Source organism: Hemitrygon akajei, chromosome 16 (assembly GCF_048418815.1).
Source record: "Hemitrygon akajei chromosome 16, sHemAka1.3, whole genome shotgun sequence".
NCBI lineage: Eukaryota > Metazoa > Chordata > Chondrichthyes > Myliobatiformes > Dasyatidae > Hemitrygon > Hemitrygon akajei.
In genome coordinates, this window is record NC_133139.1 from 88,952,360 (window position 1) to 88,976,535 (window position 24,176).

The 24,176-nt window shown below is 41.0% G+C and overlaps 1 protein-coding gene across 4 annotated transcripts in view; it reads right to left on the reverse strand.

Annotated features, from left to right (window-relative positions):
- khsrp (KH-type splicing regulatory protein) overlaps positions 1-23,067 on the reverse strand; it is a 76,992-nt gene extending 53,925 nt beyond the window's left edge. For 3 of the 4 annotated variants that reach the window (XM_073069403.1, XM_073069401.1, XM_073069399.1), the window contains exons 1-3: positions 22,719-23,066; positions 5,601-5,697; positions 1,334-1,372 (exon numbers count right to left, since the gene is read on the reverse strand). In XM_073069403.1, coding sequence (XP_072925504.1) covers positions 1,334-1,372; positions 5,601-5,697; positions 22,719-22,850 — 268 coding nt within the window. In that variant the 5' untranslated portion in view covers positions 22,851-23,066. Of the gene's footprint in view, positions 1-1,333; positions 1,373-5,600; positions 5,698-22,718 lie in introns of all 4 variants that reach the window. The other variant, XM_073069400.1, reaches the window with a different exon arrangement.
- Positions 23,068-24,176: the final 1,109 nt, after the last annotated feature.

Below are 24,176 nucleotides of genomic sequence, written 5' to 3' on the forward strand. Positions count from 1 at the left end.
CCCCCGCCGTCCCGTTTATCGCAAACGGCATTTAAAAGCAGCATTTCGCTCGGGTCTAATGCCCCCTCCTTCCCGTTTATCGCAAACTGGTATCCCACAAGACGCGGCGAAACCGGGTGTGACGTCATAGCATCCCGCGATGTAGTACAGAAAACAAATATAGTTAAAACTCTTCTAACTTTAACTAGAAAATGAATTACTAAGCGAAAATATTATAAACTAAATAACTGCCATAAAGGCAGCACAATGCTTTTCTTCGAGTGTTTTCCATGTTGATGAGGGTGAGTACAAATGACTGATTTACAATAATTTAATTGTGAAAGTGCGCTTGATTTATCGTACAATTTCATTGGACCTCTGTGAACTACTCATCAATTTTATTGGTCTACTGTTACGAGGCAAAATGTTTTCGGCAGCATGAAAAAAAATAATGCATTAGCCGCTCCGTATTAAAGGCCGCAAAGTTCAAAGCTGTTCAAAATGTGGGAAAAAAGTAGCGGCTTAAAATCCGGAATCTACGGTACCCATTTTCGCTTTTATGAGAAAAAAGACACCTGCTTTATACGTGTGTTTACCCTGAGAAAGACTACCATGACCATGAAGTCTTGTGCGTACAGTTGTGTGCACATGCATGTACGTGCCGATTTTTTTTCTCCAAATCGATTTTGGCTCGCTGTCTTTCCTATTCTGATAAGTGAAATTACACTGTATATACAATATTTCTACCTTATATAGGCTGTATATTTATCATATCATTCCTGCTTTTACTGTATGTTTGTGTTATTTTAGATTTTATGTGTTATTTGGTAGGTTTTTTTTGGGTCTGGGAACACTCAAAAATTTTTCCCATATAAATTAATGGTAATTACTTTTTTTGCTTTATGACATTTCAGCTATCTAACGGTTTCATAGGAACGCTCTACCTTCGGATAGTGGGGGAAACCTGTATGAAACAAGCTGCCAGAGGAAGTGGTAAAGGTCAGTACTATTACAATATTTAGAAGATATTTGGGCAAGAATATAAATAATAGGTTGAGGAGGATATGAGCCAAACACTGGCAAAGGGGATTGGTATAGATACACAAATTGGGCTGAAAGGCCTGTTTCTGTACTGCATAATTAAAAACTCGCGATAAACTAAAATTTAACATTACATTATGTAGTTTAAAATGTTCTTTGCTGATCAGAATATCCTTGGATTTAGCACTATTCTCACACCATTTGTAGCTTCACAAACTAGCCAGCTGATTTCCTAAACTTATTAACAGATTTACCCCAATTCCTTATGATAACACAAAACATCCTGAAAACCAACAGAGTAGGTGCTACTTACGATCACTTTGTGCTGCTATTTTTTTGCTGTCCGGCTGATCTGTAAAATAGTGAACAATTTAAGCTGTTGTGCATATGAAAAACTTCATGTCAGATTGCATTCTTAACCCTGCTGCCCACCCACACCTCCTCCCTTTGTGCATAGTGGCAGGAGTACAGAAGTGCTGATCACTACGCAAAGATCGACATTCAGCACTTTACAACCAGCTCACTTAAAAAAACGTATCTACTCTCATACAAATTGTAGACTAGTAGTCAACGTTGTACTTTCACACCTACCACAGAATTTTACATTCTTGCTAACTTATAATCGGCTGTTTCATAAAAATAGGGTGTATTTACATGATTTGGTGTTAACTCCAGTAGCCTTGATCATTAAAGAACATTATTTGAATGAAAGGTCAATTCTGCCATTATGACACCAAGGAGTACAGGTTAAAGTTATCACTTCACTGAATCTTAAACTGTTACTGCTGAAAATAGACCAATAGCAAGACCAGCTGGGAGTTAGTTAACAAATCTAGCAGCATTACACAGGTGATAAAGGAATGATGCTTGCATTTGTTGACTTCAATCTAACAGCAGAAAGACACAGGCGCTGGATTTTTGATCCACTGCAATAGAGCTGCTCAATTTCAGCTACAAACAAAAGATCCTCCAATCTCAAATTACACACAAATCAAGTTTGATGGATTTCTGGCTAGATATGAAAAAGATGGGCAAGCATCAAACCAGCATCTGGGTTACTGTATGCATATCAGGTTGTTAAAGAAACTGAAAACAATATACAAAGCTTTCCTAACTTTTTCTTACTAATGTGAGAAATGCAAGTATAATTATAATATACAGGAGATGGTTTGGGAGGGAGCAGTTCAGGAATAGCTATTACTCTTCAACCATCAGGCTCCTGAACCAGCAGGTAATAACTTCACTCACCTTAACAATGAACTGATTCCACAACCTATGGACTCACTTCCAAGGACCCTACAATTCACACTCTCAGTGTTATTTATTATTTTCCTCGGCTCAAACTGGTAAAACCTGAGATGTGGGCAAAGCTAAGAACATCCATTTCTCAATTGCTACTAACTATTACTGTGGATGCCTAACAGTTTAATGCTATTGTGTAGTGACTTTGGGATGACATCAGTGATAGATATTACTTTTGGGACAATGTATATACTGTTCATGTTCCATTTCCTCTTTTAATTCAGTTACGTGTGTTTGGAATCGCTATATCCATTAAGTTGCTCTTGCTTGTTTATGTTGAGTATATCCATATGGTTATTATGGATTGTTGGATTGTCCAATCTGTGATAATGATTTTTTCTCTCTCTTTTTCTCTAAGCAGTGATTTTTGGTTTCTTTTTCTTGGGTTTATATTTAGCCTTTTTTTAAAAAAAATATTTTTTAATTGAGTTATTCGAGTTTCTTGCTTTGTGGCTGCCTATTTCAAATTTCAAAGTGTATAATTTATACATTCTTTGAATAATTATTATTATTTGTATTTGCACAGTTTATTCTTTTGTACATTGGTTGTTTGTCAGTCTTTGTGTAGTTATACTTCTTCGCTCTACCATGAAGGCCCACAAGAAAATTATATTAGGCACTTTTTTAAAAAAAACTTTTTTTTATTGTGTTTTCAAATAGTTACAGAATAAAAGTGTGTGAAAAAGAAATTATGTGTTACCCATCCCCCCTCCCCTTAACCCCTCCCCCCTAACATCCCTATTGAAAGAAAGAAGAAAAAAAAGGAATGCCTGGATATTGGAAAATCCCCACATGCTCCATGGAGTTCGTAATAACTTTAGTATATATATTTATTTCTTTCCCCAAGTAACCAATTGTTTCATCTTCAGAGCACCTATATATTTAATCCTGTCTTTTGTAAATAAGGGCATCAAATTTTCAAAAATGTTTCATATTTATCTCTTAAATTATAAGTAATTTTTTCAAGTGGAATACAGCCATAAATTTTTTTCTTCCAACAATCTATACTTAAATATGTATCCGATTTCCAAGTAACTGCAATAGCTTTTGATAATAAATTTACTTTTGACCTTTGAACTGCACGTATACTGGCCATGCCCCATGCTGCAGCAGGATCATTTGACTGGGAAACACAGCAAGAATGGAGCTGGAAGATGCAGTAGAAACCTGAAACCCAATGTGATGCCAGCTACACACAGGCAGGAGGCAAGACAGACATGAATTGCAAATGATGAGAGAAATTTGGCAACAAAAATATAAATCAGAGCAATGCACGACTTGAAATTAAGATTAGATATACTCAGCAACAAATGAAATCGCTTAAACAAAGGAATGTTATGCATTTAACAAGAGATGGCTTTGTTGAACTTTGTGCCTACTAGGTCTTTTTAAACGTTTAGAAAATGCAAGAGAATTGCAAACAGCCAAAACACAGTATTTATACATTTTGGCTTAAATTTGGAAAACATTTCTATATGTGAGCACGTCAAGTCAATTCAAGGTAAAACAATTCCTCCAGAATCTAATCTGACAGGATAATGAAAGACAAAAGAAAGTCTGCAGATGCTGGAATTCAAGAGCAACATACAAACTGCTGGAAGAACTCAACAGGACAGGCAGCATCTGTGGGAGGAAAATGAACAGCTGAAGTTTCAGATCAAGACCCTTCATCACAGCTGGAAAGAGGGGAGAAGCCAGTACAAAAGAGATGTTGCTGATAGGTGAATGAAGGGAAATGGCAAATCAAGTGCTCTTCCTCTAATCTACGTAAAATCTATCACTAAATTAAATTCAGATGACAAATTGAACACATACTGGTGAAGCAACTAATTGAACATGTATTAGTAACAAAACAAAGCTGTAGCACTATGTTCACATTCTTTTCATTTGTAAAGAACTCTTAACTAACAAATGCCCTTTGCATTTCCACTGCAATTGGTGACAATACACCCAATCCTGACCTTTAAATGTGGATTAGGAAAAAGCTACAATACAAACATACAACCTGGTCTAATCTGCGCTGTCTGTAGACAGGTCAATCTTAGGCACTATATTGAAATATTGCCACAGCCTTTCATCTAGCCTTCCACCCACCACCCTCAGATTTCTTGAGAAAGTGGCAATAAAATTCAATTTCAAGGTTAAAACAAGATTGCCAACTGTTAAGGTAAATAGCATGGTCAGTGGAGTTTAGTACTTTGGTTATCAAATCTGTTCTCTGCTTCTGTGCAGATGAAATGGTTCACCCTCACATTCTCATCATTTATACTCTGGCATTATAACACAGAGAAAATAGTGTTTGCATTTATTACTCCACTCCAGGGAGTAGCTTGCATGAAAATGAAGGGTCTTGACTTGTCCGTCTGGCATCCAAGGCAAATCAGGTGTTCAACCCCCATACCTTTCCCCCATCTCAGATTTTACGGCAAAATAAAAGAAAAAGTCAGGTCCATTTATTGTGGCCGGGATGACAAAAGGCTGTAATGACATTTAAAACACATGTATAACTCAATAAAAACAGCTGAAAACTCACCAAATCTTAATTTTTCAATAGAGTAGAAGTTAAACCGGACTGCGAAGCAAGAATTTCCAGCCATGGGACAAGAGCATTAGCCAAAACGTGCTCTTTTTCTAACATCTCTACCATCTCCTGCTTTTCTAGATAGAACTCAATTGTAATCTAAACATGTTTAAACACCTGCTTCAATGTCCCTCCTGAGATTTATGCCACCACTCTTGGTTGCAAAACAACTCTATTCTTGATCTCATGCTTCTAATTTTAGCTCTATTCTGGCTCCTAAGCACTTTGATTTAAGTGGGAAAACCGCCATCAGCTTGGTCAACCTCCACAAGTTTAGACCCAGCCACTTTGAAGTCTTGGTAACAAACTGACATTACCATCTCCAAACTGCATTTTCATTAAAGAGTATTGTTCCTTTGATTTAGTGAGTACAAATCAAGTGAACAACAGCGATCCACAGCAAAGCTCAATTCTCCAGGGCTATATTTTGTGATCGTCTCCATCTGTCACAACAGCTGCAATCAGCACCATGACAATGATATTATTTTACATCAATATTAACCAATGTTAAGCTCCACACCCAATCCATTCACCATCTCCCTCGATCTCAACTAAATTAATTCATCCTGCACCCAGAATGGATCAATTGACAACCAGAGTAGAAGTTTTACAGAAATGAGCAGCTTGAGCTGTAACACAGTGTACCTGAAAAACTATATCATAGATTGGAGATGACTGTGTCAAGTGAAATTCTTACCTCCATCTTCCAGTTGTCTCTTTTGACCAACGAATCCAAATTCTGGCGTGCTGTGGTTTACTGTTGTGGCAGTGTCACCTCCAATTTTAGCAGCTATCTGCATAGTCATTAAAAGGCACAGTCAGTCATTCATGGTTAAGTATCATATGCTTCAAGTTCAAAACAGTTGGAAATGAGGCACAGTGTTCTACATCCAGGTAGTTCTACATGGATAAAAATCACCTCTTACCTTACGTTTACAGTTTCTAACCAGACTCAGAAGAAACTGTGTGGCCCAGTCTCAGAAAAGTCACTTCAGAAAATCCTGACTAGCAATGTTGCATATACACAATGCACTTACATCAGACTCTCAAAATATAACAGCAACTTCCTAATACCTTAAGTAGTTATTCACTTAGGCATAACATTTATATGGCAACTATAATATCTGCCTTCAAAACTATAGGTCTGTAACATGTTTGTGTTGCTAAACATAAGCCAACAGGTTCCAAATGGGAGGAATCACATTAGCATAGTAGTTAGCACAGCACTTACAGCACCAGTGAACGGGGTTCAAGTCCCAGCACTGCTTGTAAAGAGTTTGTATGTTCTCCCCATGAACATGTGAGTTTCCCGAGTGCTACAGTTTCCTCCCACATTCCAAAGACATACAGATTAGTAGGTTAATTGGTCACATGGGTGCAAATGGGCAGTGCAGACTTGTTGGGCCGGAAGGGCCTGTTACCGTGCTGTATCTCAAAATAAAATAAAATCAAAGCAACACATTCTCACTTCCTGAAGTTGTGAATATTAATGTAATGGTGCTGTCCATGAGCAAATAGTAACCATTCTACAACATTTTCACAAAACCTCAAAGAAAGGCAGCACAGAACATTCCTAAGCAACAAGTCATAAAGCACATACTAAACATAATACACTTGGCCCTCTTTAATCGTGGGTTCCACATGCACGGATCAACCAACTGCGGATCAGGAAAGCCCGGAAGTTCTCTCTCCAGGACTTGTTGTTTGAGCATGTACAGACTATTTTTTCTTCTCATTATTCCCTAAACAATACAGCATAACAACCATTTACATTGCATTAGGTATTATAAGTAATCTAGAAATGACTTAAAAGTACATGCAGTCCCCGGGTTATGAATGAGTTCCGTTCCTGAGTCCATCTTTAAGTCAGATTTGAAGTTGGAACAGGTACATCCGGTATTATTTAGCGTCAGTTAGTCAAACGTTTTTCTTAGTATATAGTACATATTTTACCTTTCTATGCATATAAGGCCCTTAAGAAACATATGTATTTCAATAATTAAACCACTGCGTTGTTTGGTAATAATTGTAGCTTTCATCAGGGCAGGGCCTTTCACATGCTCCATTAAAATTGTTCTGATCATTAACCAACTGTAGCCTAACGCTTTTCCAATGACTGATGGCGTTTCACCTCTTTCCGATCGCTTTATTACTTCCACCTTATTTTCAGTCGTGATCATGATTATTTTCATGAACGGAAACACTGCGGATTCAGAGCTGTACCGCTGGGTCCTAATGTTCACAGCACTGAGACCGTTTAAATAAAGTCCAGGGTTCCACTGGGTCCTAAAGACCACTGCACTGAGACAGGTTAAATAAGGGACTTCAGCATCAGTGTTTTTTGGTATCCGCGGGTGTCTCGGAACCAATCCTCCGCGGATAAGGAGGGCTGACTGGATAGACAGTGCATATCTACACAGTGTGAAGGGCAGCAGGGTGGAGATACATCTTCCCCAAAGGAGGTACAAGATGCTTCTTCCCTCTGTTAGCCTGCTATTTACCCTTGGACAAGGTGTAGCACCTACTTATCCTTCCAATCAGGGTCACGTGAAGCCATGAGAGAAAGTGGTGGATGGTCTTATGAGCAGCTGATGCATATCGTAAGTCCTGGTTATGCAACCACTGGTGCCAGTCAGATAATCTATGAAGAGTATTGATAATGGCTGGGGTCAACTGTTCAGAAGGCGCAATGGCAAACCACTTCTGTAAAAAAAAAATTCCAAGAACAATCATGGTCATGGAAAGACCAAGATTGGCCACATCATATGACACAATACATAAGAAGCAAACGACTGAGAGAGACAAGTATGCCAGGGTTTTCTACCACTTTTCATACCTGCAGCCAGGATGAAAATGAGAATCAGGTAAGAAGCTATACTTCTTCATCCCCAATCCTGAAGGAGGGTCTTGGCCCAAAATGTCGACTGTTAACTCTTTTCCACAGAAGCTGCCTGGCCTGCTGAGTTCCTCCAGCATTTTGTGTGTGTGGCTTAAGATGCTAGAGGCACACTTGGGGGGGGGGGGGGGGGGGGGCGGGTGGTGAAAGAGGGAAGAGATGCTTCATCTGGACCCAACATTAGTAGTTATCAAAAACATGTGTAGAGCAGGGATGGAGTAAGAATTAACATGTAATAGGTGGGTGGGTGAGGAAGAGTGATAGACAGACGGAGGAAGAGTGAAAATAGCACCAGAAGCTGGGAGGTGGCAATGATAAAGGAGCTGCAATTATTTATCAGCTTCAGCCTCTGGAAGAGAAACAAAGGCGTTTTCCATTTCCAAAGTACATAACCCAATGCCAAATATAAGGATATTGTGAGGCATGGGATCCAGGGAAACTTGGCTGCATGGATTTAGAACTGGCCTGGCCACAGAAGACAGAGAAGCCTGGAGGTCAGTTACGAGTGGCATTCCACAGGGATCTGTTCTGGGACCACTGCTCTTTGTGATTTTTATAAATAACTTAGGCTATGTCCTCACTAGACCGGATAAATCCGTAACCGAAGCTTTTTCTCTTCGTTTTGACCCTCCATCCACACTGAAACAGCATTTTCCTCCCCCAAAAACGGAGCTTTTCTAAAACGCCCTCCAGAATGTGTAAATTTGAAAATGCCGGATTGGGCAGAGCAGTGTGGACGGGGTAACCGGAGAAATCTAAAAACACTGTCATGACGTGCCGGAACAGATGGTGACGGCAGTGCGCCATCTCATTATTTTCTTGAACGCAACCTAACAATTTCAGAATCTACGGCAACGAGACTGAAGCCAGAAGAGTTAGAAATGTACTTCACCAAATACTTTGACCCATAACTTACTGAATAAATAAGTATGCTCACTTTGCCCTGTTTTCTGTCCTTGCTTGAATGAAGGTGGTTTACCTATTTAAGTACTTCTCTGACAATAGATGTATAACAGCCTAATATAACGTTGTATGGAAATACAAGATAACACTGATGCAGACATGTTTTATACATATAACCAGGTGCTTTATTAATACAACAGAGTTAGTCAGTTTTTCAATGTTCGTCGTCAGCCGGGTCATACTGTCCACGAACTCCTTGTCAGTTGCCTCCATACACTTTAGTATTTGTTTTTTTCAGTTTTTAAGTCCTCCTGTGCAAGAGCCAACAGCTGTCTGTCATTTGGCAATTAAGTTTTTCTAGTCTATAATTGGACAAACACACACCAAGTCTTTCATGGCGAGATTTGACACCAAACATGTTGCTTGTTTTCGGTAGATGTGTCCTGCGCATGCCCAGTAGGAGGAGATTTGCCGAAATACCCGTTTTAATGTGGACGGAGGTATTTTCAAAAACGCATGGTGTGGACGCCTATCATTTTTACGCGAAACCGGCGTTTTCAAAATTATCCAGTCTAGTGTGGACGTAGCCTTAGTGGAGGAAGTGGAAGGGTGGGTTAGCAAGTCTGCACACGACACAAAGGTCCGTGTTGATGTGGATAGTAGGATACAACAGGACACTGACAAGATGCAGAGCTGGGCTGAGAAGTGACAGATGGAGTTCAATCCAGAAGAGTGTAAAGTGATACACCTTGGAAGATCGAAATTGAAAGTAAAGGATTGAGTTCAAGGGCCTTCAAGGTAATGTTACAGCTCCATAAAACTCTGATTAGACCACACTTGGGGGTATTGTGTTCAGTTCTTGTCATCTCTTTATTGGAAAGACATGGAAGTTTTAGAGAGGGTGTAGCAGAGATTTACTAGGATGCTGCTGGATTAGAGAACAGGTCTTACGAGAAAAGGTTTAGCACTCTTTGAAGCAAAGAAGAATGAGAAGTGCATGGAATGCACTGTCTGGGCAGTGGTGGAGGCAGATACATTTAAGAAACTCTTGGATATATTGATGAAAGAACAATGGATGCTATGTGGGAAATAAGGACCAGATTGATGTTGGAGTAGGTTAAAAGGTCAGAAAAACTAAGTGGGCCAAAGGCCTTGTATTGTGATGTACTGTTCTTTTTGGCGTTCTATGATATATTGAAGAAAAATATGGTGACCAGCAAACCAGTGAAGCTGGACTTGTAAAGGGTCTTGACCCAAAACACAGACTGTCAATTATCCTCTCTAGATACTACCAGATGAACTGAGTCCTCCAGTGTCTGCAATCTCTTGTGCCTCCAGAGAATTGACGGTGAGTTGGTAGACTATAATGCAGTGAAAATTATCTAGTCAGCAACCTAGTCTAACAGGTTTGTAACAAATTCAATCATCCTCCTGCCGCAGACTTTAGAGTCCAGAACCAAATAAGAGATGTCAGAGGAAAAAGAGTCAAGATTTACCTCTCAGTTTGGTATCAACTGCTAGAATTGAATGTGCAGGAATATCTGCTGAAGCTGTCCAGACACCACAAGAGACTGAACTCTCACACTGCAGCCTCACACAAATATAAAGGCTGCTTGCACTTTAATTAGTGCCTGTCATATGATACCAGATCAATAACTAACACAGCCGGCATCTCACCTAGATATCTACCAAGCATAATCAATAACCAAAACATGGTTCAACAAATAACACCTCAGTCAGGACAGACACCAACACATCAGCAGTAAAAAAAAAGATTTAAGCCATTCAGGACTGATCTCCCTCAAAGTAACTTGAACAGAATACCAAAAGTTTCCATGTTACCAGTCTAGTACCAATCTGATAGAAGCTTGGTCAATTTCAAGAAGAATAACCAACTCATTACAGTACTGTGCATGTCTTAGGCACCCTAGACTGTTAATATAAATTTTATTTTAAAAGTTTATTTTTTACCTTCTGCATTAGTATACCAGTAGAAAAGAACAAATTTTAGATTTCCAAACATTCACTTTCCAAAAAAATTAGATGTTACAGAGAACTCTTCATTTTTCATTAAAGAAAATAACATTAAGAGACCACTTTTCAAATAAAAACTTGTTTAGTTTGTAGGTACTGTACATAGCTCAGTGCATGATTAAACAAAGATAACAAAAGAGTTAAATTAACTCACCTGATTAATTGAAACAAAAACAGGTACAGAAGTAATCAAACTGGGTGAAGGACATCAAACTAAAAAGTGCAGGTGAGGCAGGAGTAACAGTTAAACCTACAAATCATTAATTCTTACACCATGGCAAGAGTGGGCATAGCAACAAGACACAAGGTGGTCATCCTGCATCAGTCAGGTTTTTCCAAAGCAGAAGTTCCACGGCAGACAGAAGTGTCGAAATAGGCACGGTTGAGGAGTACAAACGCAGTGGCCAGCCATGAGTGCAACAGAAGAGAGGCAAAATCAAAATGACATCCTTTCTAAATTGGAAGTCCAGCACTGCTATCAGCTCTGAACTCACAGAAACCACTGGAAACAAAGTACACTCCTCTATTGTCTGGAAAAGTCTTGTCAGAAGTGGTCTTTGTGGAAGAGTTGCTACCAATACCCAATCCTCCCAAGCAGAAACAAAGTCAAGAGACTCACCTACACACAAAAACACAAGAACTGAGGTGCTGAACAATGGCAGCAAGCGCTCTGAACTGATTAGTCAACATTTGAAATTTACACAACATAAGAAATAGCTGGAATAGGCAATCTGACCCATCAAGCCCACTCCGCCATTCAATATTCATGGTGGACTCATCTCCACCTACCTGCCTTTTCCCATAACCCTTAATTCCCCAATTATGCAAAAATCTATAAAACCTTGTCTTAAATACATTTATTGAGGTAGCCTCCACTGCTTCATTGGGCAGAGAATTCCACAGATTCACCACCCTCTAGGAAAAGTTCCTCCCCATCTCCATCCTAAATCTACTCCCCCAAATCTTCAGGCCGTGTCCCCTAGTTCTACAACTACCAGGTTCCTGCCTCTATCTTATCTATCCCTTTGATAATTTTATATGTTTCTATAAACTTTGGCTCAAACAGGAGGCACTTTGTCCGTAGAAGAGCTGGAGGTTCCCTGCAGGTTTGGGACTGCATTTCTGCAAAAAAAGTTAGTAATCTGCTCAGAATTAATGGAATCCTCAATGCCGAGAAGTACAAGCAAACTCACACTCATCACACAGCGCCGGAGAGGTGGCTGATTGGCCCCAAATTCATTCTCCAGCAGGACATGACTATAAACAACACAGCCAAGGTCATAAAGAACTATGTGTGTGGCATCCGTCGGTCTTGAGAGACCATGGATCTGCGCCTGGAGAGTTTTGATTCAGCTGCTGATGGTGGTGCAGCGTCTGTTGTGGCTGTACCGGCCCACATGGGAGTTTCAGTCTCAGTTGCAGCGATTGCATTTGAAGACGCTCTCCTCCAATGTTGCCGTGTTGTTGTCTTTTCGGCGAGCATGCTTTTCCTCGGCAGCAAGCCTCAGTTTCTCTTCTCCTCGCTCCAGCCCTCTGTGTAGTTCTCGTCTCCAGCGTGAGCGATCGTTCGCGACGTCTTCCCATCTTTTGACGTCCAGGTCCATTGACTTCATGTCCCTTTTGCAGACGTCTTTGAAACGAAGATGAGGATGTCCTCGTGCTCTCTTGCTGGTGGTCGGTTCCCCGTACAGTAGGTCTTTCGGAATCCTCCCGTCCGGCACGCGATGTACGTGTCCCAGCCAGCGGAGGCAGCGTTGTTGGAGAAGGGTGAAGAGGCTGGGTAAGGACTTCGGTGTTGCTGACTCGGTCGGTCCATTTGATGCCCAGAACGTGTCTCAGGCTGTGAAGGTGGAAGGCGTTGAGACGTTGCTCCTGCCTGGAGTAGAGGCTCCATGTCTCGCTGCCGTAGAGCAGTGTGCTGAGGCCACATGCCCTGTAGACTGCAATTTTGGTGTTCGTAATTAGCTTTCTGTTCTCCCAGACTCTCTTGGTCAGCCTGGCGAATGTGGTGGCTGCTCGTCCGATCCGCCTGTTGATCTCGGAGTCCAGGGAGAGGCTGTCCGTGATGATGGAGACAAGGTATGTGAATTCGTGGACTACCTCCAGCTCGTAATTGTTGATGTTGATGACGGGGGGTTGTTCAACGCCTTGGCCTATCACGTAGGTCTTCTTCAGACTGATGGTTAGGCTGAATTCCTGCAGGCTCTTGAGAGGTTGTCCATAAGCTGCTGCAGTTGCTCTTCAGAGTGTGTCGCCAACGCAGCGTCCTCTGCAAACAGCATGTCTCTGATGAGTACTTCACGGACCTTGGATTTTGCCCTCAACCGGGACAGATTGAACAGCCTTCAGCGAAAAGAACAAGGAGCTCTGCAACAGATGGTATGGCCTCCACTGAGCCCTGATCTCAGATTCATCGAGGCTGTCTGGGATTACCTGGTGAGACAGAAGCAAGCAAGACAGCCAAAGTCTGCAGAGGAAAAGTGGCAAGTTCTCCAAAATGCTTAGAACAACTTACCAACTGATTGTCTTATTTAAAAAACTGCACAACAGTGTACTTAAGAGAATTGTTGCAGTTTTAAAGACTAACAGTGGTCACACTAAATATTGATTTGATTTTTTTAACTGTTTACTAACTACAGTAATTGTTTTGATATTTAGAAACTTTTCCTTGCATTATTTTTGAAAGCAACTTTGCTTTAAAAAATGTTTTAAACGTGTGCCTAAGACTTTTGCACAGTTCTGCACATACAAGGAAAGCTGGTTTTTACCCATCTTTATCTCTGAGGGTACAAAATTATGATAATACATTGAGAAAATAGTTTCCACTAATACACAATCTTAAAATGCATTCTCACCACCTGCTTAGACTTATTTGCTATATTTTCTATCCCAAATACCTCAATTCCCATCCTTTAAGAAAATGAACCATGAATTCTAATCTAATTCAACTTGGAATTTGATCCACTAAGTTTGAATCTTCATTTATACACAGCATTAACCACCCATCTCCTTGTGCAATCATCTTCAATAATTACAAAAGGCAGATATGGTGGTCTACAAGAAACTTTACCCCAGCAAACACATCAAAGTCCAGATGGAATAAGTTTAAAAGGAGTAAAGAGCTTAATAGGAATACCTTCTGGTTGTCTAAAATAAAAAAAATTAGAACATTGAGGCAGGCATTCTCACAAAAATTATTAAGCTACAAGACAAGTGCAGGTAAGTGCAACCAGAAAAGACAGATACTCAGTCACCATGGTAAGCCAAGGGTCCAGTTCTGTGCACTATGATTCTAAATACAGAACATTCCTAACTCTCCCATCTCATCTGTGACTCAACAGCCTCTTCCAGTTTTGGTTCTCCAACTAAGACAACTTCATTTATTTCAGCATCTTATGCACTTCATTCAATTTCATCACTTTTCCAAAAGAGCCAAACTATCAGTTATCAATTTGAAATTTAAAATTTTCCTTTAGATGATACCTGAACTGTATGCACATTACTCTGGATTTCCAGCATCTGCAGAATCGCATGTGTATTTCAAACATTTTCAGAATTCCAATAACCACAGTACTTTATTTTTGTTGTCAGCTCACCTCGAACTCTAACATGGTTTCATGTCCATACCCAAATCTGGTTATTGCTCTCTCCGACTGAAAGCACAGTGGGAAGTTAAGCTGCTGAAGACACACATCTTATTCTAGTCCTGTTTCTGAAAACTCAGGACTTCTCCATATGAGGGTAAAATAACTTCCAAATGACAAGACTGTAGACCACCTGCCCCGCACCCCACCCCCACTCTTTCCTTATTTTTATGATTAGGCATGGATCAATTTGATCAGATGTGGAAAGGTTCAGCAACTTTAAATTCCTGGGTGTTATTATTCCAGAGGACCTGTCCTGGACGCAGCACCCAAATGCAATTACAAAAAAAGCATGACAGCGCCTCTACTTCCTTAGGAATCTGCAAAGATTATCTAAAACTTTGACAAATGTCTATAGATGGGTAGAGGAGTGTATATTGACTGGCAGTGGTGGGGGTGTGTGAATACTTCTTATAAGCAATGTACATGAAACTCTGTCATAGGAAAGCAGCATCCATCATCAGAGATCCCACCACCCACTTCATGCTCTGTTCTCACCGCTGCCATCAGTTATAAGGTACAAGATCCTCTGAACTTGCACCACCAATTACTACCCCTCAGCTTTCAGGCTCTTGAATAAAAGGGGATAACTACACTTACTTGTTCTACTACTAATATGTTCCTACAACCAATGATCCCACTTTAAGCACTCTTCATCTCACTGCTGTTATTTATTTATACATGCATATGCAGTTTGTCTTCTACACTCTGGTTGATCTTTCATTGATCCTGTTATAGTTCCTATTCTACAGAATTTCTGAGTATGCCTACAGGAAATGAACCTCAGGTTTGTAAATGGTGACATACATGTTCTTTGATAATAAAATTTACATTGAACTTTGACTCCTCAACCTACAGTTCCCATGTACTTTTGAAACATTCTGCAAAGAGAACCACACTAGGTATCACTCTTGGGTGACAAGTGAGCCCTCAATACAAACAATGTTTGTGAATAATTATGATTAACTGGTATAAATACATATCCAAACCAAAAATTATGCAGCATCAACTTAAAGTAAAGCCTGTTGGATCATCCCCATGATGGGTCATGAGGACCAACAAAGCTCAGCTCAGTAGGTGAGCTCTAAGGAGCATCAACTGCAAAGCAACCTTGGTGCCAGACTTCTGTATTTCAGTGAGTGGTGGACACTCAAGTAGCATGGTGTTTACAGTGCCAGTGATTGGGGTTCAATTCCTGGCACTGAAGTATACTGTACATTCTCCCCGTTACTGCATGGGTTTCCTCCCACATTGTATGGGTTAGGATAAGTAAGTTGTGGACATGCTATGCTAGTGCCAGAGGTACGGTGACATTTATGGGCTGCCCCAACACTACCTTGGACTGTGTTGGGCATTGACACAAACAATGCATTTCACTGTGTGTTTTGATGTATATGTAACAAATAAAGCTGATCTTTAAACTATCTTTAATTGTTATCAAAAAAAAAGTTCTGGACAAATAAAGACATCTATTCCAAGAATCTAAGGAACAATATACTATTGCTTCAGGTTAAAAGGTGTAAAAATAAAATATACAATTGTGTCTCTGAGCTTCATTATCACATGCTGTTAACTGGCTGCTAATGTGTTTCAAGGAGAGCTAGGCAATGATTGCATCCGAGCCCAGTCACTTGCTCTTAATATTCACTGACATTAACACGACGATTTCTCACTACTAACAAACATCAGTTATACTGCTCGGTGAAGGGCGCCAATGCTTTTTTTTTGCTGGTGGGGGGGTTGTTGGGGTTCTAATGTTTAGCTGTCATTCACTCTTTGGGGCACTCCTCTGTTTTCGTGGATGTTTGCGAAGAAAAAGAATTTCAGGATGTATATGGTATACATTTCTCTGACATTAAATGTACCTATTGAACCTAATGGAGAATCAAAGCTGGGTAACCTGTAGCAAATGACTCACTCCCGATAACCCAGTCTTTTCACCAACTACAAAGGCACAGGTCAGGAACACAGTGGAATGATCTCCACTTATCTGGATGTTCAGACTCAACCTAAACAGCTCAATGCCATCGAACTACCACTGCAATCCTTTTGTGCACCCTCAACACTAGTATATAGTGACTGCAACATCTACTGCACTTGTTCATCTGACCAAACCACCAGCATCTCACCAGCCTGCAGTCTCTACCACTGAGTTTGACAACGGCAGCAAGCACACATGAACATCCCCTACAGGTTAGACCGCAAACACGCATCTTGATTTGGAAATATGCCGCCAGGTCTTCCATGTTACCGGTTCCTTCCCAGAAACCCTGCAAATACTTGCACTAGGGCACTGCAGCAGTTCAAGGTGGCCGCTCACAACCAAAAATTGCTGGCCTTTCCAGTGATGGCCAGATCCCAAAAAAGTCAAGAACAAGGCAAGTTCCATCTCAACTAGCACCAATCCTTTATGCTTGTAAATCTATTTTATCTCTTTTCCAAGAGACAACCAGGATTTGTTACAGGATTTAACAAAGTATCACCACTTCTAATCAACCATGTTGGGCCTCAAAACTGACAATGAATATCCTGCTTAAGTGCCCTTCTTTGAACTTAGTTTCTAACGTGTCCTTTATCTAACAAGACTCCCAACTACATTCATTCCTTTCCCATTCTTTGTCCTCACCCATTTGCCCCCCCCCCCCACACAACTCAAGTGCAGGACACCTCTTAACTAAAGTCCTGCAGTCTCTATTCACAGGATGTTCCTCTAATTTCTGCCACCTACAATATAATCCCAACATCAAGCACATTTTCTCTTCTTGTATTGCAGAAAGCTTCCTCCACAACTCCACTCTCCTTCTCACACAGCTGACCAAGATGCAACTGCTGCTTTTTGCCTTTTCCCACCACGCAAGGACCCAAACAGTCCTACAGGAGAAGATATGATTCACTCGCAATTCTTCCAATTACTGTGATCTGGTCTCAACTGTATTGAGAGAAAACAAACAAGGCAATTCTGTGGATTTTGTGTAACACCCTTCTACTTTCTGGCATCTTTTAATTGACAGATCTAAAGAGTTCAGAAGAAAGGATATGTTAACATTTTTTTCCTTAAGTCACTGCCTGACCTCCAAGTTAAGTTATTAGCATTATTTGCTTTAATTTCACATTACCTGCATCTGGGTTGTTACAAATAAGTTTCCACAATACTTCACCATCACCCCCACCTTTTGTGCCAGTTATCCTCACCAATGCTCCCTTTGCCTTCTATATTATATGCTTAATATATATTAAATATATATTTTAAAATATATTTAACTTTCCCTACTTGGATGAAATATCGTCCATAAAATATTAACAGCATTCACAGCCTTAGACTAATCTGCTGAACATTTTCAACACTTTTATCCCAGCATCTGCATTGTTTCAACGATTCTTCACAAGAAATTTTCAAGTGGGACTGTGATATTTTTCCTTGTTTTTTTGTCAGGGAATAGAGTCAGTCTATTCTCCAAAGAGGGAAAAAGAATATTGCTAACATTTCTGAAAAATGAGAGTTCATACTGAGCAGAATCCTTGGTGTGAAATTGTCAAAATACACAACTTTCTTGTTTTAGCATCTTAATTCCCTCCTTAAGTGCTAATACCACACTTTTTATTAAATAACAAAGAGCAAAGGCATCTATAGCTCTGGCAACCGACTGCAAAGCCTATTCAATGCATTACTTCATGTATGCTTACAGCCAAGTGGATTCACTCCCAGAACAGGAAGCCAGCGAAGATCACACTTGTTAAAGCTACTCTATAAACAGCCTCCAAAGCTCAAGACAAAATGTGGATGCATTTTGCACCAGTAATACAGAAGGTATCACACAACAAAAAAAGCCAGGAATAGAATTACTGGGTAAAATATTTACATGAATGTAATAAAGCTATTGTAAATTCTATCCCAATGCCTTCCTCCTCCCACCTCTCAAGAAATCAGGATGAAGATGGTGCCAGCAAACAACACAACCATGTGCAACATCCTCCAAGTGGTCCATGAAACTGTTCGTTTTACTTCTTTTACATCTTCATTTTCCTTTAAAATGTGGCTCTGGTACCATTGAAGCCTGTGATCTACAGTTTGATGGTGTGTTTTCGGGCCAATTATACAACTTGACACTCTGCTGTCTCCAAAAAGGCTCCAGGTGAGCGGCCTCCAGGCCAAGAAGCTTAGAGACCATGATCGAATCCATTTCTCACTAAGGAAGATCAAAAACACCGAGGTGAACAGGGAAAGGTGAGCAAGTGTTCAGCACCATCTACCAGCTTCTTGGCCGCTGCTGCCGGAGGAAGGTGTCTGCGTGAGTCTCTCACTCCCTCTCGCTTGCTGCTGCTGAAGGAAGGCCCCTGTGTTCAAATGGATCTCTCTCGTTGATGCTATTGGAGAAAGGTGCTGAGGAAGGTTTAGTTGACGTGGTTTGAGGACTGGTGGCCTGCAGATAGCAAACACTGAGCTGAACTGAATATGGACTCTTCGATTTTGTGTTTTATATTCTGTGTTTTCACTAATTTTTTCTTGTTGCTGCTTGTTCGCTTTGTTTTCTGTGCATGGGGTGGTGCTGCTGTTTTTTCTTTTAACATTTTCCATGTTTTTTTGTTTCATGACTGTCTGTGGAGAAGACAAATCTCAGGGTTTTATACAGCAAACATGCTTTGATAACAAATGTACTTTGAATTGTAATCTACTTGGTTCTTATCACATCAAGTTATATCCAGTCTTCCAGAATCTTCACTTGTGTTTGATGACACCCTTGTGAAGCACTGCAGTTGGTTATATATTAATATTAGACAACACCATGTCATGACTCCATGTTAACCAGTTTCTCTTTCAGGTAATATGGGTAGGATGAAAGTCAAAGCAGATGTCCATTGTACCCAAAAACTTTTTTAAAAACCTCTGCTGGAAAGCTGAACTACAATGCTAGAAACAATTAGCAGTTCAAAGAGAGTAGGTGAAAAGAAAAAAAGATTACAATAAAAACATTTAAGATCAAAAGTTTCTTGATTAGAACTGAGAAAGTGTTGTCAACCTGAAACAACTGTTTCCCCAGATACTGCCTGACACGTTGAACATTTCTAATCTTTACTGTGTTTAATCAATCTATATTCGCGGAAAATTAAGTTGACTGCCTGGGATCATTTTGGAGAACTGCTAGGAATCAACCACAGTGCTATAGCTACGGAGTCACATTTAAGCAGAACAACTAAAGGCAAAGAGTTTTTTTTACTGAATGTCAATGAACTACAAATACTTTTAGCAGCTATCATCATCCCAGTGTGTATGGATTTTCAATCAGTTTGGACTGCCATTCCAAACACACAACCTTTATTCTATTACATATCACAACCATTGTCAAATCCAACTGCAAGTATCGCAATGTTGGCATCAAAGCACATACAGATTGCCTGACTGGGCACCAGTTTGTCATCTCATTCACAGAAACTACAGAAAATGGGGGTGGGGGGCATAACTAAATCTTATTAGTCACAAATGAAAAGAATACAAAAAAAATTATACTTGCTTTCTCATTACCTTTACAAGGTTACTTCTTTCTACTTACTATTAAAAATTGGTTCTCAAAACATTGTACAATTTCCAGATGTACATCAATCAGTGCCAACTTTTCAGTCAAAGGCCACTTTTCTTGTAAAGCTCCTTTCACTCTCTTGTCGCATGAAAAGAACTGACATGAACCACCTTGACAATTTCTCTTTCCTACCAAGTAAATAATGTCATTCACTCATCTCGGATCAGAATTCTTCTTCTGTATAGATAACATCATACTTGTTTGTCAGCGTAGTAGAGTGTAATCATTTATACCATCATGAGCCCTGGTAAAGGCAGCACTTCAACCTAATACGATACATTTCAAGGTGTTTCTCTGGACACAAGCCAAGTTTGGACAAATGTTAGGGTGTTCTACAGTTTTAGCAATCTGTATTAAAATACAGGTCACCAAGGATCTTCGGCAGATGAGTACAACTGAATTCTTGAGCTTCCCCCCCCCCCACTCTTAAATAGTTCATGCATTAACTGTAGGATTTAAAGTAAACCTTATGCTGCTGTTTGAGCTTAAGTCCCGCATACACCTATCCCAAAATCGTATTTCACCAAGTGCCTTATCAGCACCAGGCCATGTGTACCCAGAGCTGGACATTAACCTTTTCTGCATCAGGACACTCAAATATTAGTTTCAAACAAAAGTGTATGATAACATATTGAAGAACTCCAAAAAGTTAAGTAAAGACTTATTTCTTACTTCCCACCTGCAGGAAAAATATAAGATTGAAAAAGGAACAGAGAAAATTTACAAGGAAGTTGCCAGAGCTGAGTCATCAGGAAAAGTTGAACAGGTTAGGTTTTTATTCCCTGGAGCATAGGAGAATGAGTGGAGATTTGATAGAAGTCTTACAACAAAATTATGGGGGGTATAGATAGGGTAAACACAAACAGGCTTTTTCCACTGAGGTTGGATGAGACAAGAACTAGAGGTCATGGGTTAAGGGTGAAAGGTGAAACATTTAAGGGGAAGATGAGAGGGAAAGTCCTCACTCAGAGGGTGGTGGGAGTATGGAAGGAGTGGAAGTGGCAGACACGTGTAAATGGAACTTCTGACAGAAGTCAATCTATGTACATGGATGGGAGTATGGCGGGCTTTCGTCTAGGTGCAGACTGATGAGGCTAAGCAGAATAGTTCAGCTGACTAGATGGGCCAAAGGGCCTGTTTCTGTGTTGAAGATCTCTATGACTAACACTACAATTGTTCTCCCCATAAAATATATTTTATAATTCTTAGAATTATGATTTGTGACTTCACAGATACTTACCTCAATAAAACATACAGAAATGTATTTTAAGGGTAGGATAGGAGGAAGTTTTATCTAGCATTTAATACTACTTGCTTGAACCAGTTTTTCCTCCAAAGCTAATTTAAAAAACACCTGAAGTAAAAATAAACAAAATAAAATTGTGGTTAATCTAAAGAGGCTATCCATCCCAATCCCTAAAGCATTGCCTGAGTCAAGTTAGAATACACTTCCATTCATACAGAAATGGGGCCTTTAAACCAAAATCACGTAAAGATTTTCAATTTCCCCAAAGGAATGAAAAGCCAAATTTAAATGGCACTGGACATCAGAAATGTGAAGTAAAACTGAAAATGCTGAATAAATTACTGCACCTTAAAACTGAAAAGTTGATGTCAGATAGAATTCAACAGAATTAATATTTTAATGTAAACTAAGATTGGCCCAGGATCAAAAACACAAACTCTCCTTCCATTAACATTCTAACTCCAAACCCAACTTCCTATTTGCAAAGTCCTAAACATGGTGGAAACTGGAAATAAAATAGAACTGGTTAGGCAGAATCCAAGGAGTGACTGAGAAAGAATAACAGTGATCTATCACAAATTATCAGATCTATCTGAAACGTAAACCCTCTCCTTCATCTACCTTCAGACGCTACCTGGTTTGAATGGTCCTTTCAGTGCGCCAAAATCCCCTAAAGGCACTTCACAAGTGCTTATTCTAACAAAGTCGAACTAGCAGTACCATACAGGGAAACTTTAGAGCAAGTGATCAAGAGATTTAAGAATAATGACAATAATCGGTTTGGGAAAGGAATTCCACAGCTTAGAACCTCAGTAACTTAAGGTATAGTGCCAATTGTTCAAATTCTGGAATTTAATGTCTAAGCATTTTCAATATTACATACAAAGTGAACTGAAACAAAGCGCATTTTCTATGCAAATACGCCCAAGCAAAATCTTTTCAGTTATATTCACTCTAAAGTGGACTGCAAATTATGGAAGTGCAAAAATTTACACTTGATTTTCAGAAGAGAAAAAAAATCTAATTTTAACCAGTGGAACTACCTCTAGTGCTGAAGGACGAAACGTGCGATGTGTGTTTCCCTTTCAGAACCTTGGAGGAGGTGGGATGGGTAAGGGGGGAGGGGTGGTAGGATGGCATGGGAGGGAGGGAGGAAACAAGAAGGAGCGGAAAGAGGGAGGAGGGAAGAGTGGAGGTTCTTATTGAGGTACCCCAATATCCGGCAATGTGGCTGTCTGGTGACCCAGCCAACAATGGGCGCATGGCCTGCCGCCCGCAAGTGAAATAAAATTCCCGCTCGACGTCCCATTCAATGACAAGGGGCTCGCTCTCCCATGTTCACCCGAGTGCCGGTGGGGCTAAGGGAAAGGGGGTGGGCTCCCTCGGTACGGCCTGGCGATCCCCGGCCCTCACGCCGCACCTCATACGGGAGCTCGATTTTTGTTCTCCCGCGCATGGAGCCCTCTCTCGGTACCTCATTACCCGACCCGCAGCCCCACCATCCCCTCGGACAGACCTGCCGGGCCCGTTGCACCGCATCGGCGAAGGCGTCCGGCTTTTTGAAGGTGGCTCCAGCCGCTCCGGGCCCGGCCGCGCCGGTACCCACTGCGTGCGGAGGCGCTGCCGTAGCCGCCGCGAAATCTGCCATCGGCACTGCCGTCCCTCTCTTTCCTCCGCCAAACTGAGTTTACAGGCCCCGGCCTCTGTGATGCACGTCTGTATTTTTTTTATTTTACAGACGCCTCCCTCCCCGTCCTGGAGGCAGATCGGACCCTCGTTGAACGATTAGAGGCCCGGCCACCGCCAGCAATGGCTCCCAATGCTCCCGCCTCAACACCGCCAACAGAGGAGGCGGGCACGCCACTTGCCGCCTGATTGACAGTGATCTGCCAACCAATCTCTGGCACGAAAGCCCAGTCGCCTCGGAGCCTCGCCCCCTCTGACGTCCAGCATGATTGACATTGCGACCACAGAGTGAGAGATCGGCGTTGGGTCGATCGACGTCCCGTAACTTCAATGGGAAGTGGGGGGGCTTCTGAGTGACGCCAACATGATTGACGCTCAGACTGTTCAATCAGAATGTCCCCAGACTCAACCTGATCACTGAGATTCGCAGGTAAAAGGCTTGGGTAGTGATATGAAGTTGCGGGAGGGAGATTCGCAAAAAGAGAGGGAAAGAACGAAGATGTACCTTTGGAATTAGCGCAGTTCCAGTTTTCTTCCTGCGCCAGTCGGTTTGTACGATTTTGCACTTCCAATCTTAATTAGCTGGGCATAAATTCAAGAGATTCTACGCATGCTGTCAATCTTGAGCAGCAAACGCAAAAGCCGAGACCTTTCCTCAGGCTGGAGGGGAAGGCGGAAAGAAGACAGGATAAGGTTGAGGGGGGAGTGCAAGGCAGAAGACTATGCAGGCAAGTGTGCCAAACATTATTTTTTCACCCATCTGGCAACATATACACCCCTTTCAGGGAGCAATTTAATTTCACTCCTGGGTCCCTCTGTTCTACAACTCTTCCCAGGACCCTACCAATCACTGAACGTTCTACCCTGATTTAGAACATAGACTGGTGCAGCACCGTACAGGCTCTTCAGCCCACGATGTTGCACCAAAGTTTTAACCTACCCAATGCTTCCATCCCACATAGCCCTCCATTCTCCTTTCATCCATGTGCCTATCTCAGAGATTTTTAAGCATCCCTAATGTATCTGCCTCTTCCACCATCCCTGGCTGTGTGTTTGTTCCCTGGCACCCACCACCCTCTGGGTAAATAAAAAACAGGCAGGAGAAAGTCTGCAGATGCTGGAGATCCGAACAACACACACAAAATACTGGAGGAACTCAGCAGGCCAGGCAGCAACTTTTTTTTCCATATTTGCTGCCTGGCCTGCTGAGCTCCTCCAGCATTTTGAGTGCATTGCTGTGGTTAAAAAAATCCTACTTTTGACCACCACCCAGATACTTTTCTCCAAT